The sequence below is a fragment of the Galeopterus variegatus genome, unplaced genomic scaffold, assembly GCF_000696425.1.
Source record: "Galeopterus variegatus unplaced genomic scaffold, G_variegatus-3.0.2 Scaffold1694, whole genome shotgun sequence".
NCBI classification, from domain to species: domain Eukaryota; kingdom Metazoa; phylum Chordata; class Mammalia; order Dermoptera; family Cynocephalidae; genus Galeopterus; species Galeopterus variegatus.
The window spans coordinates 560,129-574,520 of NW_007727805.1; the positions used below are offsets into that span (position 1 = coordinate 560,129).

General features: G+C 45.9%; 1 protein-coding gene across 1 annotated transcript in view; it reads right to left on the bottom strand.

Moving 5' to 3' along the window:
• Nucleotides 1-6,128: 6,128 nt before the first annotated feature.
• Nucleotides 6,129-14,392, bottom strand: part of TMEM98 (transmembrane protein 98) — a 10,986-nt gene continuing 2,722 nt past the window's right edge. The window contains exons 3-7 of the mRNA XM_008578481.1: nucleotides 13,561-13,692; nucleotides 12,620-12,653; nucleotides 10,501-10,616; nucleotides 7,761-7,820; nucleotides 6,129-6,991 (exon numbers count right to left, since the gene is read on the bottom strand). Of these exons, the coding sequence (XP_008576703.1) occupies nucleotides 6,784-6,991; nucleotides 7,761-7,820; nucleotides 10,501-10,616; nucleotides 12,620-12,653; nucleotides 13,561-13,692 (550 nt within the window). The 3' untranslated portion in view covers nucleotides 6,129-6,783. The remainder of the gene's footprint in view (nucleotides 6,992-7,760; nucleotides 7,821-10,500; nucleotides 10,617-12,619; nucleotides 12,654-13,560; nucleotides 13,693-14,392) is intronic.

Consider the following 14,392-nt stretch of genomic DNA (forward strand, 5'->3'; position numbering starts at 1 on the left):
CACCTTCCTCCCTGTCTACTTTCCAGTCATGCTGGCCTGGTCTCGGTTCCTGTCCTCCTGCCAAAGGAACTTTGCAAGGACTGTTCCTTGTGTTTTCACTCTGCCCCCTCTGAACTCCTACTTATCCTCCGATAGTAGGTCAAAGATCTCTTCCAATGGAAGCTTTCCTTGACATCTGGATGGATCAGTTTCCCTTATAATCTTTCACAAGATTCTACCTCTCTTCTTAAAATACTTCTATTTTTTTAAGTTATTTCTAATTTATTTTTTTCATTGTACATGTTAATAGGATAGTTTGTTGTTTCAAAAATGCATATATTGTATCATGATCCAATCAGAAGAGTTAGCATATCTATCACCTAAATATGTATCATTTCTCTGTGGTTATATCACTCAAGATCCTCTTTTCTGGCTAACTTGAAATATACAATACAATATTATTAGCTAATAACACCAGGTCTAGGGTTTGATCCCTGTGACAGACAACCATAAAAAAAAATTTAAATACTTTAAAAACTTTTACATTTATTTAAGCAATCATTTGCTGAATGTCTGTCTTCCCTCTCTAGATTGCAATCCTATGAGAGCAAAAATTGTGTGGTTGTCTCTGCCCTGTATCTCCAGCACCGAGAGAATGCTTGATCCTCCTTATTCTACCTGGGGACTCGTAGCTTCCTCTCTGTGCTACTCCCCCCGAACCCTGTATGCCAGACTACCTCCTGCAAGGCTTCCAAGACTCTCTGTACCTCTCCTCATCTCTCTTGTTTATCTCTTTAATCTCTAACTGTTCCCATCTTTAAGCTTGAGCTGGGTTGGGGGAGATAAAGGAAGATTTGCTTTCTTCTACCCTATTTTTTTTTCTTGCCACTACACCTAACCTGTTAATCATCCACCCATGGCACTCCACTGCTTCAAATGTTTCAATGATATTTATTTGATCTCTGGATGAGAAAGAATTTTCTAAGCATAAAGGCAATGGAAGATCACTAAGGGAAAGAAAGCCAATACATTTGACTACACCAAATTTAAAAATTCTGGATGTCAGAAACCATTCTAAACAAAACTAAAAGGTGAATGACAAGGCTGGGGAAAATATATGCAAGAAATATGACAAAGGGTTATTTATCCTTAATATATAAAAAGCTCATATAAATCGGTAAGAAAATACTAAAATCCCAGTAGAAAAATGGGCAAAAGGCATGAATATGTACAAATAGCTAATAAACCCAAGAAAAATGTTTAACTGCACCCGTCGTAGGGGAAATGCAAATTAACACAATGCTGAGCCATTGTTCACTTATCAAATTAGGATAATATTAAAGGTTGGTGAGGGTGCAGTGACCATCTACTAGTCTCCCAAAAAAAAAACGAGATGCACTTTTCAACTTTCTTTTTTTTTTTTTTTTCCTTTTTGTCTTTTTTTGTGTCCGGCAACGGATCACAACCCTCAGTGTCGCGCCCAGACCGGATGGGGACCGGCAACGGGATCGCAACCCTCGGTATTGCTCCCACACCTCGCTCAGCCAGTGAGCGGGAACCGGTCTGTATGTGGGATCCGAACCCTTGGCGGGAGCGCCACCACACTCCCAAGCGGCACACTGTAGCAGTGCGCCACCGGGCCGGCCCCACTTTTCAACTTTCAATAGCTCCCTACCGCCCTAGCAAAGACTGTCAGGATCCAGTCCTCACCTCCCTCTCCCAGCTCATCTCCCACCACACTCCACCTCTGATCTGATGCTTGCAGTACTAAATCAGCTGAAATGTCCTGAGCACAGTACGGAATGTCACGTCTGCACAGATTGGCCTTTCAGGATGCTCTGTCCTCCTCCGCCTCCATCCTCCCTGACCCCACCCAGTCTTCTTCCCCAGGGTGACTCCTACTCCTGGACAATTCTTCTAAGGCGCTGCCACCTTCAGGAAACACTCCTGATCTGAGTTTGGTGCCGCTGCTCTGTGCTCTTGTTACACATGTCCCCTTACTTAGCACTTACCACGCGCTTCTGAAAATGACTCTCTATGGGTTTCTTTCCACCTTAGATTATATGCACCTCAAGAGAGACATTATATTTTTATGCATTCCTGTATCCCTGGGCCTAATCCAGTGTCAATACACAAGACATGACTCTTGTTCTAATCAATCATGTAATAAATTAATTATTCCATTTTGCACAATAAATTTTTGCCACTATTCTGGTAAATGCAAGTTTTACTTAAAATGGATAAAATTAAGTCATTTTTAGAAGAAGAGAAAATACCTCACCCATGCCCCAGCCCTCACTGTAGTGCCCATGTTCGATCATCCCACGGGTTGTAACCAATTAGTGGGCCGTGAAATTAATTTGCAGGTCACGAACACCTTTTTTTTTTTTTTTTAAGAAAAATATGGGAACTAGAAGAGAATGGAATGAGTCCATTCTTTCCTGTCTATTATGGATTTCCCCATCTGCCGCACCCAGGAAGGAAGGAGCACTGATTAAAAACACAAGTTGGGGAGCTGGAGCTCCTGCTCAATTCTTATTAACTGTGAGACTCCAGGAAAGCTACTGATCTCTCTAGGCTTTGGTTTCCGTAGCTGTAAAATGGGCATGATGAAAATACACATAGGATGAAACAGAAAGGACCCAGTTTTGCCCCAGATTCTCAAAACTGCTCATCAGCATGCCTGGTACGGAGACCATGTAAACACCCACTAGAAGCAGACACAGTGCAATCATATTACTCCCCCCGCGCTTTCTGTTCTGATGCGTCCTGCTCAATTCTTATTAACTGTGAGACTCCAGGAAAGCTACTGATCTCTCTAGGCTTTGGTTTCCGTAGCTGTAAAATGGGCATGATAAAAATACACATAGGATGAAACAGAAAGGACCCAGTTTTGCCCCAGATTCTCAAAACTGCTCATCAGCATGCCTGGTACAGAGACCATGTAAGCACCCACTAGAAGCAGACACAGTGCAATCATATTACTCCCCCCGCGCTTTCTGTTCTGATGCCTCGCCCCCTCTTCCTCCCTTCCTAACAAGTTGCCATCCTGCCTTTAGATCATGACTCAGTCTTGAGCCTCTCAAACTTAGAAGGGAAACGTACTCAATAGCATCAGGCAAATTGATGGGTCCTGGACCCTAATGTCATAGGGTATGAAGTAAAGGACTCTCTTTCTAAGTTGCAAATCTAACCCAGTTGCTCCCCTGCACGTGGTCCTCATTATGCTCAGAATAAAGCTCCGGCTCCCTAATAAAACCTCTAAGGTCCTCCACGATCTGACGCCCTGCCAGCCTGTGCAACCTCCCCCCTTACATGCCATACTCCAACCCTCCCCAGCCACCTGCACTTCCCAAGTGAGCCACGCTCTCTTGGCCCTGGCCTGTACTATGTTGTCCAGTCAGCCCAGAATACCTCTCTAGGCCTCTTTGTCAAGTCTCCCCTCCAGCATCAGCTCCTCGCTGGTTTCTTCTTTATCTCCACCTACCCAGCACCCCTGCCCTCTCCCGGCTCTGTGCCCCCACAGCCCCATCCTCCAGTGGCCCGCTCCATCACAGCACTGACGGCAGCCTGGTTCAACTGGCTACTCATTTGTCCCTCGTGTTCCTTTTGCTGCACAACCCCAGCATCTAGCATTACACCTCCCCCAGAGGAAGCACTCAGTACACACTTGTGGGAGGAAGTGAGGAGCTCGGAAGGAATAAAGGGAGAAAATGGATAGAAATTCTTCATCTGACACCTTCTCCAAACTTCCAAAGTCATAAAACAAGGCCTTGGAACTATAAGCCTTTTTTTTTTTTTTTTGTCCTTTTTGAGACCGGCCACACCGCGCCCAGCCAGTGAGCGCACCGGCCATTCCTATATAGGATCCGAACACGGGCGGGAGCGCTGCTGCGCTCCCAGTGCCACACTCTCCCGAGTGCGCCACGGGCTCGGCCCTGTAAGCCATTTTTTAAAGGTCAGGCTCACGTGGGCACACAGAGCCTCTGAAGAGAAGGTACTCCAGAAATAAGGCAGGTCAGGTGGGCACCGGGGTTAGCTGGATGCCAAGAACACGTGTTCCCTCTCAGAGATTTCACAAGCTGGAAGAATGTGAGCTTGCACAATCAACTTCTGAACACTGATAATAGGCTGAGAGCTTTGAATGTCTTCAAGCCGTGAACAGACTTGAGGTAGGGCAGGGACAAGGCTGGACAACTCTCTTTACTGCAGTAATTCCAGATTCTTGGCCACTCAGTTCCAGAACCCATGAACAGAAGCCCCTGCACGGACAAAGCCATAATAAATGAGGTGATACCATGTAGATCAGCTGCATCAGGGCATGGGGGGTTGGGGGGAGAGAAAGGTTAACATCAGCCAATCAGAAGTAGGCACACAATAGGGCATTTCACATGCACCATTTTTTAGATTGGCATACCAACCCAATGACAGTTGCCTTGATTTTTACAAATGAGACTAAGGACCAGAGAGGTTAAGTCATTTGTCTGAGCTGACACAGTAAGTGACTGAGCCCAAATTTAAACTTAATTCTGTCTGACTTCAAATATCTTGCTTTTTTCACACTGAATTCCTGTCCCTGAGTAATTCCTTCTTCATTAGAATTTGAGTCTGATGCTCTTACTCCAGCATTGGAGGGAAGGAAGGATCTACCACCATGTACATAGGCACTAATGAACTAGGATCCCCTGGGAAACTACACCTGGCACAGAGACAGTCCTAGGATCCCTCTTGCTCACCAAACAGCCCCTCCTGAGGGAGGAGGTAACTTCAGCCAACTCTCAAAAAGCCTAGAGGAGTGGGCTTGCCCCTTCCCTAAAGCCAGTGCTTCCACCTCAACCATCAGCCACCAACACCAACTTTATCCACCTTCTTAATCTTCCAGCACTGGCGATGAAAGAAAAACTACCCGGCAGTGGAATCAGTAGTCCTGCAGCATAACAGCACTTCAAAGGTCTTCAGCAACCTCTCTTCATACTGAAAGGGCAGAATCTCAGGGCGCTGGGAAGTGGATATACCAGGACTTGCCAGGGCTCAGAGAAGGTAACTGACATTGGGTGCCACTTCAGGGGTACTGGGAAACCTCTCCACTCCCAGCCCCCACACCTGCTGGATGGTCTTTGAGATGCCAATTCAGAACTGCTTCTCTTTGATTTAGGGCTCTGGTGCAGGTTAAAATGCAGGGGACATTTACAACAATGGCGGCCATTGCAACCTGAGCATGAATTGGTTTCTAGTCTGGTTAGGGAAGCAGGTTTTGAAAGCGAGGGAAAATGACAAAACTAAGAGGACTGTGACTGTCTATTACGGAGACCTCAAATAGAAAAGTCAAAGTGACTGTAGACATTTCCCATTCACAGCTTGCCAGCAGGACAGAAAAATTAACTACATAACATGTATTTGGGGTTGATGGGAGAGGACAATCCAATAATGTGTCCTCTGGAATCCACCTGGAATCCATCCTTGAGTCCACTAGTTGAGCTCCAGCTTCCCTCTCCTGACTCTATCTCTCCAGGTGCAGCAGCCTCTGTTCCAGGTGTGAATGAAATGCACCCAATAGACAGAAAAACAAGGCCTCAATCTTGGATTTGGGAATGTGGGTTTCTGTTCCCTAGAATCAGGCTGAGATTTGCTGACTTGAGTTAGGACTGAAAAAATGAAATGGGAATGGATATGCAGCTCCAAACATGCTTAATGCCATAGGATATGAACCACGGTGGCCCCCATGCCAGGCCCCTCTTCCAAGCGCGGGTTTGGCCATGAGAACCTGGGAAGAAGCAAAGCACTTCAGGCTTTTCTATGTGCTTATGATGGAAATTATGCAACTGGGATGCATATCTGGATTATGTAATTGTGATTCTAGGCCCAACAAGTTCTCAAGTCATAAAAGTGCCCATCTTCAAATATTTGCAAAAGTATTATCAAAAGAAGGGGGAACAGTCCTTCGTGATATCCTTGCTGATGTGGAAACTACTTTATGGTGGTATCTTCCCTTCTGCCTGGACTCTGAGGGGTCTTTAAATAATCTCATTTTGAGACATACACACAAGGCATCCTCAGGATTCTTAAGCTCTTTCCTTCTATCCTCAGTTCTCATACAAATATGTCCCACCATACACCATGTATATGAATGTGACTCAATAACCACACACTTGAGGGAAACATAAGTATAAATTTACTATCCACCTAGTGGTAGCTAGGAAAAATTGCAGGCATAATGATAAAAAGGAAATAATCAACTTTGTAGAGCTCAGCTTCAAAACCAAACCTATAAAGGGCAGGGGAGATTCAGATGCCTCAGGGACTGGACAGATAATACAAATAAATGAAATAGGCCAGGTGAGAGAGTACCAGTCTTGCCAAAAGAGGCAGCCCCTACTTAGTTCCAATTGATTGTCCTCTTTTGAAAATGCAAACTGGATCTGCTCCGCCTTCTGATTGTTCAAGAGAAGCCAGAAATTCTGATTTTAATGTGAAACCTCTTGATTCTTAGATAGTGGCTTGATTTTCTTGAAAACACTAGGTGAGCTAAATAAAGCTGAGTTCCACCAGTTTTCAACATTCTGCTGTACAGATGGTGAACGGCCTCTCCCATAACTGTGGTATTAGACTGCCACTCACCAGCCACCATTAGCAATTACAACAGAGGCAACAACTGACAGGGCTCCCCTGCTTTCCTGTGCACACACACCTGGACTCCTGAGCTGTGGAGAACAACTAACTCTACAAGAGAAAGTGGAAGGCTCAGCTGAGACACCCAGGGATGGCTGCAGGCTGGCCTCATGGCTAGCTGCTGGCCTGCAGGCACTAAATGGCTGATTGCTCCTGCAGGAAGCCTTCAGGGCCTGGGAGGCCTTTATCTGGCTCAGAAGCAAGGGCTGCTTCTCGAAGGACTTCCAAGTGCTCCTCAGCAGCTGACAGTGACTGGTCAATCCAATCCAGGCCCCCGGTCAGGTGGCAGGCATTCCTGGTCACCAGCACCAGATGACTGACAGATAAGAGCAGAGCAGTTGTCCTAGGAAAAAACAACAGGATCAGGTTCTCTAGAAAATGAGGGACTTTGCACAAAAGCCCAAATGGATAGACTGTAGACTAGTGTTCCCCTAACTGGAGACCCTTCCCTAGAAGGTTCGTAGGTATGTAATTTAAAGATGGCTCCATGCTCAAATAAATTTGGGGATGGCTGAGTTAAACAAGGTTAACTGAAGCCTGTTTCAGAGCCTTTGATGTACCTGATAAAGCCCCAAGGGGAAGATATGATATTGTGTATCTCACAAACTTATTTAAGATTGTGGAACCCATTTTCTGCGGCATACCTGCTAACATCTCCCAGAAGAGTGTTTGTGGAACAGTTCCGATCTGATCAATTGCATGAGCACATTCCCCAACTGCTGCCCACTTAAAGACAGGATATTCATACCCCCACCCTGAGCATCCCTCATTGACTACAAATCAATAAGCCCTAGGGCTGTTTTACCCAACTCTAAAAAAATTTAATTAAAAACCAAATTGAGGAGGAGTTTTTTTCAGTACTGAAAGATTCACTGTAGAAAACCTTTTACATAGTGAGTGTGCATGAAGTGTTTGGGACTATATTACAGATTAGCGACCCTCGACAAAGCCAGGCAGCAGTGAGAGTAAGGCAGAGAAACCAAAGCTGAAGTACCATGACCCACTGCCAGCAAAACAGCCCTCTCTGAAAAAAGCCATCAGCCAGCCTCACAAACATGACAAAATGGTGAACCTCCAGCTTGGAAAGATGAGTGAGCACCCCACCCTCTCACCGTGCATCCAGGAGTTTTGGGTCCAACGGAGGGTACATTGACTTCACAACATCGTCCACTCTGAAAGGAGGCAAAAGTTTTTCAGTGTTTCACTTTCCTTATCTCCTTTTTCCCTTCCTTCCTTTCTATCTTTCTTTATTCCAGTTCTTCTCTTTTGATATTCCAGCCCCAATCTTTAGTGGTGAACTGCTTCTGCATTCTTGGACAGAGACTTAAACAGAAAGACTTCAGGTTCGGTTTAGAGAATATTTTGTTTTCTGATTTTCTTTCAGTTCCAATGGCTTAAAAAAGAATGAAGTCACACACACAGAATGGTGTTCAAGATTACTACTAAATTAAAAAGGCAAATTGCCAAACGATATATAAAGCTTGATCAATCCTGTTTGCTTAAAAATAAACAAAAGCTGTGAAATGCAGGGGGAAAAAATCTGGAGTAATACTCACCATTTAATGGTGGTTACCTCCTGAAATAGGGAGGGGGTGGAATTAGTGGGCATTTCACTTTCCAGATAATCTATTTCTGCACTGTTTTAACTTTTACAAGCATTTGTTACCTTTGTGTTTAGAAAAAAATTAAGACATGGCTAAAGGTAGTTACATAGAACACTAAAAGAAAAAAGCCACAAGTTTAATTTGTGTTCAAACTGTTCCACTGGATTTCTTTAACTACATGGTACAGTTCATGGTTAATTTTTTTTTTAATCAAGTTCAGAAAGGAACTACAATTCACTCTGATTTGTGTGGTACAAGATTTTGCTCCAAATCTTTGCTCATGAACCACTCAATAGTCAGGTTCAAACTGTTCCACTGGATTTCTTTAACTACATGGTACAGTTAATGGTTAATTTTTTTTTTAATCAAGTTCAGAAAGGAACTACAATTCATTCTGATTTGTGTGGTACAAGATTTTGCTCCAAATCTTTGCTCATGAACCACTCAATAGTCAGGAAGGAAAGACAAAAATGTGCTGTTTGATTTCTAAAAGCACTTGGAAAAAAAGATGCTTCAAACATTCTTAGTCAGGGCTGAGGAGCTGGTGAGGAATGTGGAGGCACGGTCACCCCCAGCGCCTATCTTAGCCAGCCCTTTCTCGAGACTGCCTGGAGCTGAAGCCACTCTCCCTAAAACTAACATGCCATCAATGCATTATGTGGAATAAATGGAGCAGGAAGAAAAATGGGGACAAAAAATGGCGAGAAGGAGAAAGAAGTGTGAGGACAAAAGACAAAACAAAGATCCTGATGGAATTATGGCAGGAACATTCTAGAAGCAATCCAAAGTGCTCTGTAGGATGGACCAGTAAGCACCAGGGCAGGTCCACCCTCACACCAGCACCACTGCTAATCCTGCTCACCCAGGCCTCACTCACCCTAAGAAATCTCAATGTCATTCTTCTACCTGACCCCTCCTGAAAATGCTGGCTTATAACCCATATCACAGAAATCTGTCTGGCGCCCTCGGGTGGCTCTTACAAGTGACAAAAAGCATGATGAAGGGTCCAGCAGATATGAGCGATACACAGAATCTAAAAATAATGGGTGACCAGAAGGAGTGTCCGGAGCTTGCCCAGAGCCTGGGCTTGGGGGTCTTAAGGGCAGGGGCTGACCTTTTGACACAAACCATGTAGCTACACCCACCCCTGGCAACTCCAGAGAAAGCCAAGAGCTGTTCTGGGCTGAGTCCCTCCCCTGGATTATCTCTCTCCCACTTCTTGACTCACTGGGCTCCCTGGACAGAGTTCAAGTACACCAAGTCATGTTTTTGCTCGGAGGACTTCACATGTGTTGGCTCACCCGAAACTGGTCTTTTTATTTGGTTAACCTTGAGTCAGGGAAAGGACTGGATCCTCGTGATTACCTGATGCCATGGTAACAAGGAAAGCAAGAGCCCCTGGAACTCACAGGGGGTGTGACGGTTCCGCAGAAATAGGAGGCACCCTCCTAGCAGAGGGGCCAGGTTGCTGATAAAGAAAACATCCTGGAACTGGCAACTCCAGGCTCAAGCACATCTGCATACCGGCCACCAGATGGCAGCACAAACTTAGCAGGGCCCTTTCCTCTAAGAAAAGGGCTTTATTTTTCTCCACAAAATTGAGCCCACATGAGGGGGTGTAGCTGTTGACTGCAATCCTGCTGGTTGCCTCCCACATGGGATTCTGCAGCCAGCTTGGAATTTGGGAGGTCTGTATGCTGTATGGCTTCACCTCCCACCCCGTCCTGAGGCTGCTGGACGGAGCATGGATGAGGCAGTGGGTGACAGAAAGAGCAGGTGCCCCAAATAGCCCCCAATACTGATATGGAACAAGGGCACAGCCAGGGGGCCACTGGCAACTGGGGTGTGGGCACCAGCAGGAAAAGCGCTCACTGGCTCCAGCAGAGCCCAGAAGGAAGGAGTGACAAGGGAAGGAAAGCAGCCCCCGCTGGCATGTGGCTGAGAATGAAGGGCAGCCACTGTGGGAACTGCAGAACTGACTGGTCAGGGCTAGTCATGTGCTGGAGCTTCCTAAAAAGCCTATCAGATGGGCACATGCTGGAGGTGGGGATCATGGAGACCACTGAGTTGGAAGTCTCAGTATCAAAACCCTCCTGGTGGCTCTGTAAACGTTTGGGACACAAATAACCGAAGTTGCCCGTGTACTGTTTCTTAGGAGAACCTGGCCCTGCCTGTCTTCCAGCCACCTCAGCTTCAGCCCTCTCTCCCCCTGTGAAGTGTAGGGACCTCAAGGCCCCTGACGGCTCACCTGGGGCTGATCCGCTTGGCCACCACAATGATATCACTGACACTGGCTGAAGTCTTCATCTTGGCCCCTGAGCCCATTGTCATGGCAACGAGTTTTTCTGTCAGAGTGTGACAAATCTAATGCAGCAGAGAGGAGAGAGGTGACGAGGGTTGACCTGACTCCCCTAAGGCTTCTGCTGCCCCCACAAAGACAAACATGGCCCCACTTGGGTGCAACACGGGCTGCCCCCTAACCTAGTGGTCAAATTGAAGTGGAAAGTACTCAGAGATGAGAGGAAATGGGGTGGGAAGAGGCAAAAGCCAAGAACATGGCTGGGAGAGCAGGGAGGGGAGGAACCTCAGCTCAAGGGCAGGGTTTTGGCTCAGAGGAGTCTAAGCTGAAATAATCTGTCTAAGAAAAATCATGTGCTCTAATTTCACCTTCTTGCTTAGGGGAAAAAAACCTACTTTCTCTATTCCTTCACTTCATGGTTTAGACTTCTAAAAGGATAAATGTCTCCAGTAGATCACCTCAGAAACAGGGCTGGACAGAGGGCAATTGTTCCCTGAAGCCCATTCTCCAGTCATGGCACTATTTCAGGGTACTGTAGTAGAGTGTAATATATTAGCGTGTTTGTCAAGATGATGATGAAAGGAACTTAGAAAAAGCAGGGAAAAGGCAAGACTGGACACATGGCCTTTTTCACCATCCACCAACAGTGCTGGCCACCCCCACAGTTTGCTTCCCCTTTCCACACCACCCATGGCAGCACCTGCATATGCCCTATGCTGGCAAAGGAGTGCCGTTGCCTGCCTTGTACTTGGAGCTGGAAAATAGCAGAAAGAAGCCCAAGAGCCCACCCAGGAATGAGCCCAGTCCCCTCCCCCCAGCTCCCACCACAGGAAATCAAGGTCTGGTGACCAGGCAAAGGGGTACTGACATCCCAAGTGAAGGGTCAGAAGCTCTCTCCTTTGACCTGAAGTCCCCAAAATGGACCACTGATTCCAATCCAATAAGAACCCTGCTAGGTGATTCACCTCCCACTACAGGTGCCATCTACCTCCCTCTCTAATAGGAGAGGGCAGGGGACGAAATTCAGTCCCCAAACACATCCTGGTTGGGAGAAGAAAAATGTAAAATAGCATTATTGCTCTAGTCATTATACCTGCCTATGCCTATAACCGTATCTATGTCTATGGCCATATTTATGTAGCCAAAGACCTTCTTGGAATTAAATAATAAGCCTGGACTCTGAGAAAACAATTTCCTACTAGGAATTTGTTTGTCCCCCAAGAGAGACAGCCAAAGAAAAGGTGGGATAAAGGACTTTTTAATATCATACTGAATAACACTCAAGAAAAGACAGCTCTCTCTTTTGAAATCTTGAATAACTACTAGACAAAAAGATAAACGTGTGGTTTCCGAGGTTACTGAAATAAAGAAACTGATGATATTTGTAATTGGCCAGATATTTCAGTATTATTATTATTATTATTATTATCCTATTAGGTAGGATGTTATCAGGCAAGAATTGAAAAACAAATGCTGAAACCATAGAAATTACCTAATATGCAAATTAGATACAATTTTCCAAAGATTTCAGGCATTTGAAGAAAAAAAATCTGCCATGGTTTGGATTTTTTTAACACTGATTGTTCCATGTGGTTGACATATGTCACAGCCAAAGAGGAACCAGTGAAGACTTTCCAGTAATGGGAGAAGTTCAAATACAGAACTCAACTTGCTGTCCAGGTCTGAGCTCTCTGTTAATGACAGAAAGTGTTCCGGGGGAAGCTGGCAAGCCCCGTGTCCCCTTGGCAGCTACACGGTCTCAGACACACGCAGCTGTCTCCACAGTCAGTGAAGAAAGTGGGGCTACTGACTACCTAGGCTGTCTTTCCCAGGTCATTGTATTAAGAAGACCAGATGAAATAAAGCCTTTGCAACGGCCTTGACAGCCCCAAGTAAAACAGACCATTAGACAGGAATGGAAGTAAACAGTAGAAATTTCAAGTGTCAGGTTAAAGAAAGGCTTCCTATGAGGGTTTGGTGCACTTCCTAAGGCCCCTTTCAACTCTGTCTATGCACAGGGTACTTTGGTGACTCCACTTTACCTCACAGGGAAATCAGAGAGTATTACCTTCAAGATGGCAATGCAGTGGGACATGAGGCCCCTGGGGAGACAAGAAGAAGTTGTCAGTGCTTGGCTAGGGAGACCCCCCCTCCCTCCAGCTACCACCTCTCTCCTCATCTACTGTGGAGCAGTGGGCACAGCTGGACACCACCTGAGAGCAACCACACCTGGTGTTAAAACGAACAAGACTGTGAGCTCCACGAGGAAGCAACTCCCTTCCCTTCCCTTCTCCACACCCACCTACTCTTCCAGCTAGCTTACTCCCCGCCTGTCGAGCCATGCTTTCTTATAACTCTGTCCTTCTGACAGGCTGTCCCCCTGCTCAGTGTGTCCTTCCCTTTAGGCTCAGCCTGATGAGTTCCTTCTCATCTTTTAAAACTTATATCCAAAGGCACCTACTTTCTGAGTTTATATGATACTGTCTTTAGTAAAATGGTGGGGGAGACAGAATTTTACTGTCTGTAGTGCCTGGCCCAGTGCCCTGCACATAACACCCCAGGAACATGTGCCCAGTGAGTGGACAGCTAAATGAATCAGGGAATGAAGTGGCACGCACTTCCCTAAATGTAGAGGCTCCTGTTGGATGAGATCCCTGAGAGACACTAAAGACAAAGGCTTCATGCCTGGAGTCTGAGTGTCAAATTCATGGCACCCCAAGGATAATCCAAGCACACCAGGGTGACTTTATAACAATCCTTGCCACACATCTCTAGGCCTCAGTGTTCAGGTCTACAAAACGGGGGAGCAAGAGGACAAACACAAACACTATCACATGTCACATTCTGATTTCCTCCACACTGAGCGCAAGGGAAGAGCAGCAAGTGACAGGGTGCTCCTGGGACACCCCATGGAGGGCTGTGGCAAAGGAAGCCAGGAAAAGTCACCCAGAAGCCCCATGTGCCATCCCCAGGGTGCTGTAGGAAAGTAAACAGTCCCCTAGGCCTTACGAGGCATCTTCAATCCAGTCTTCGTTCTCCAGAATGGCCTCGATGTGAGGGTTGGTGATGACAACATCGTCCAGTTCTAACTCAGAGGGCTCAGACTGGGTCTCCATGGCACCAATGAGGTCCACAATGGGCCTGGAAGGAAAGCCCCTGTTAAGTGGTTTCCCAATGGGGGACTGCTGCTGATCCCTCCTCACTGAGACCCATGTAACCCCAAAGGATGAAGAGAGTTGATAAGTTACAGCAGAGATCACTTGTCCTGGATCCAAACCTAACCCTAGTGGGACCGCAGCTGAGGGCAGGGCACATGGTTAGACAGTGAGTCAAGGAGGCAGGCCAGGGCACTACACAAAGGAGAAGTTAAAGAGAACAAGACAGGCCACCAAGAGAAAGAGCAGGGCTATAACCATATGATTACAAAGACACAGTAGGCAGAGCTGCTCCTTCAGGACAAAATAATATCCTTTTGTAAGTTACTTTCCCTTCAAGTCTACCTTTTACGAAGAGGTTTTAGTTCCTACAACCTGAACCTACCTGTACCCTCTACCTTGATCTACAGAATCACTCTTAGGAACTGCCCTGGTCCACCCCCATAACCCCATCTTCTCCTAGTCATGTTGGAGAAGTGAGAGAAGTAAAAACACCTCCTACTTTACAATAGGGTTCTTTTAAAAAAATGAGACATCATTGCATTCTTTTCAATAGCAGAGCTATTGAATATATATTCTGAGTCATATAGATATATCCTGAGTCATATAAAAGGGCATTTTACAAGTTACTAACCACTTGACAGAGACACTGATAGGATTAAGATAGAGGGGTAAGAGAAACTGAG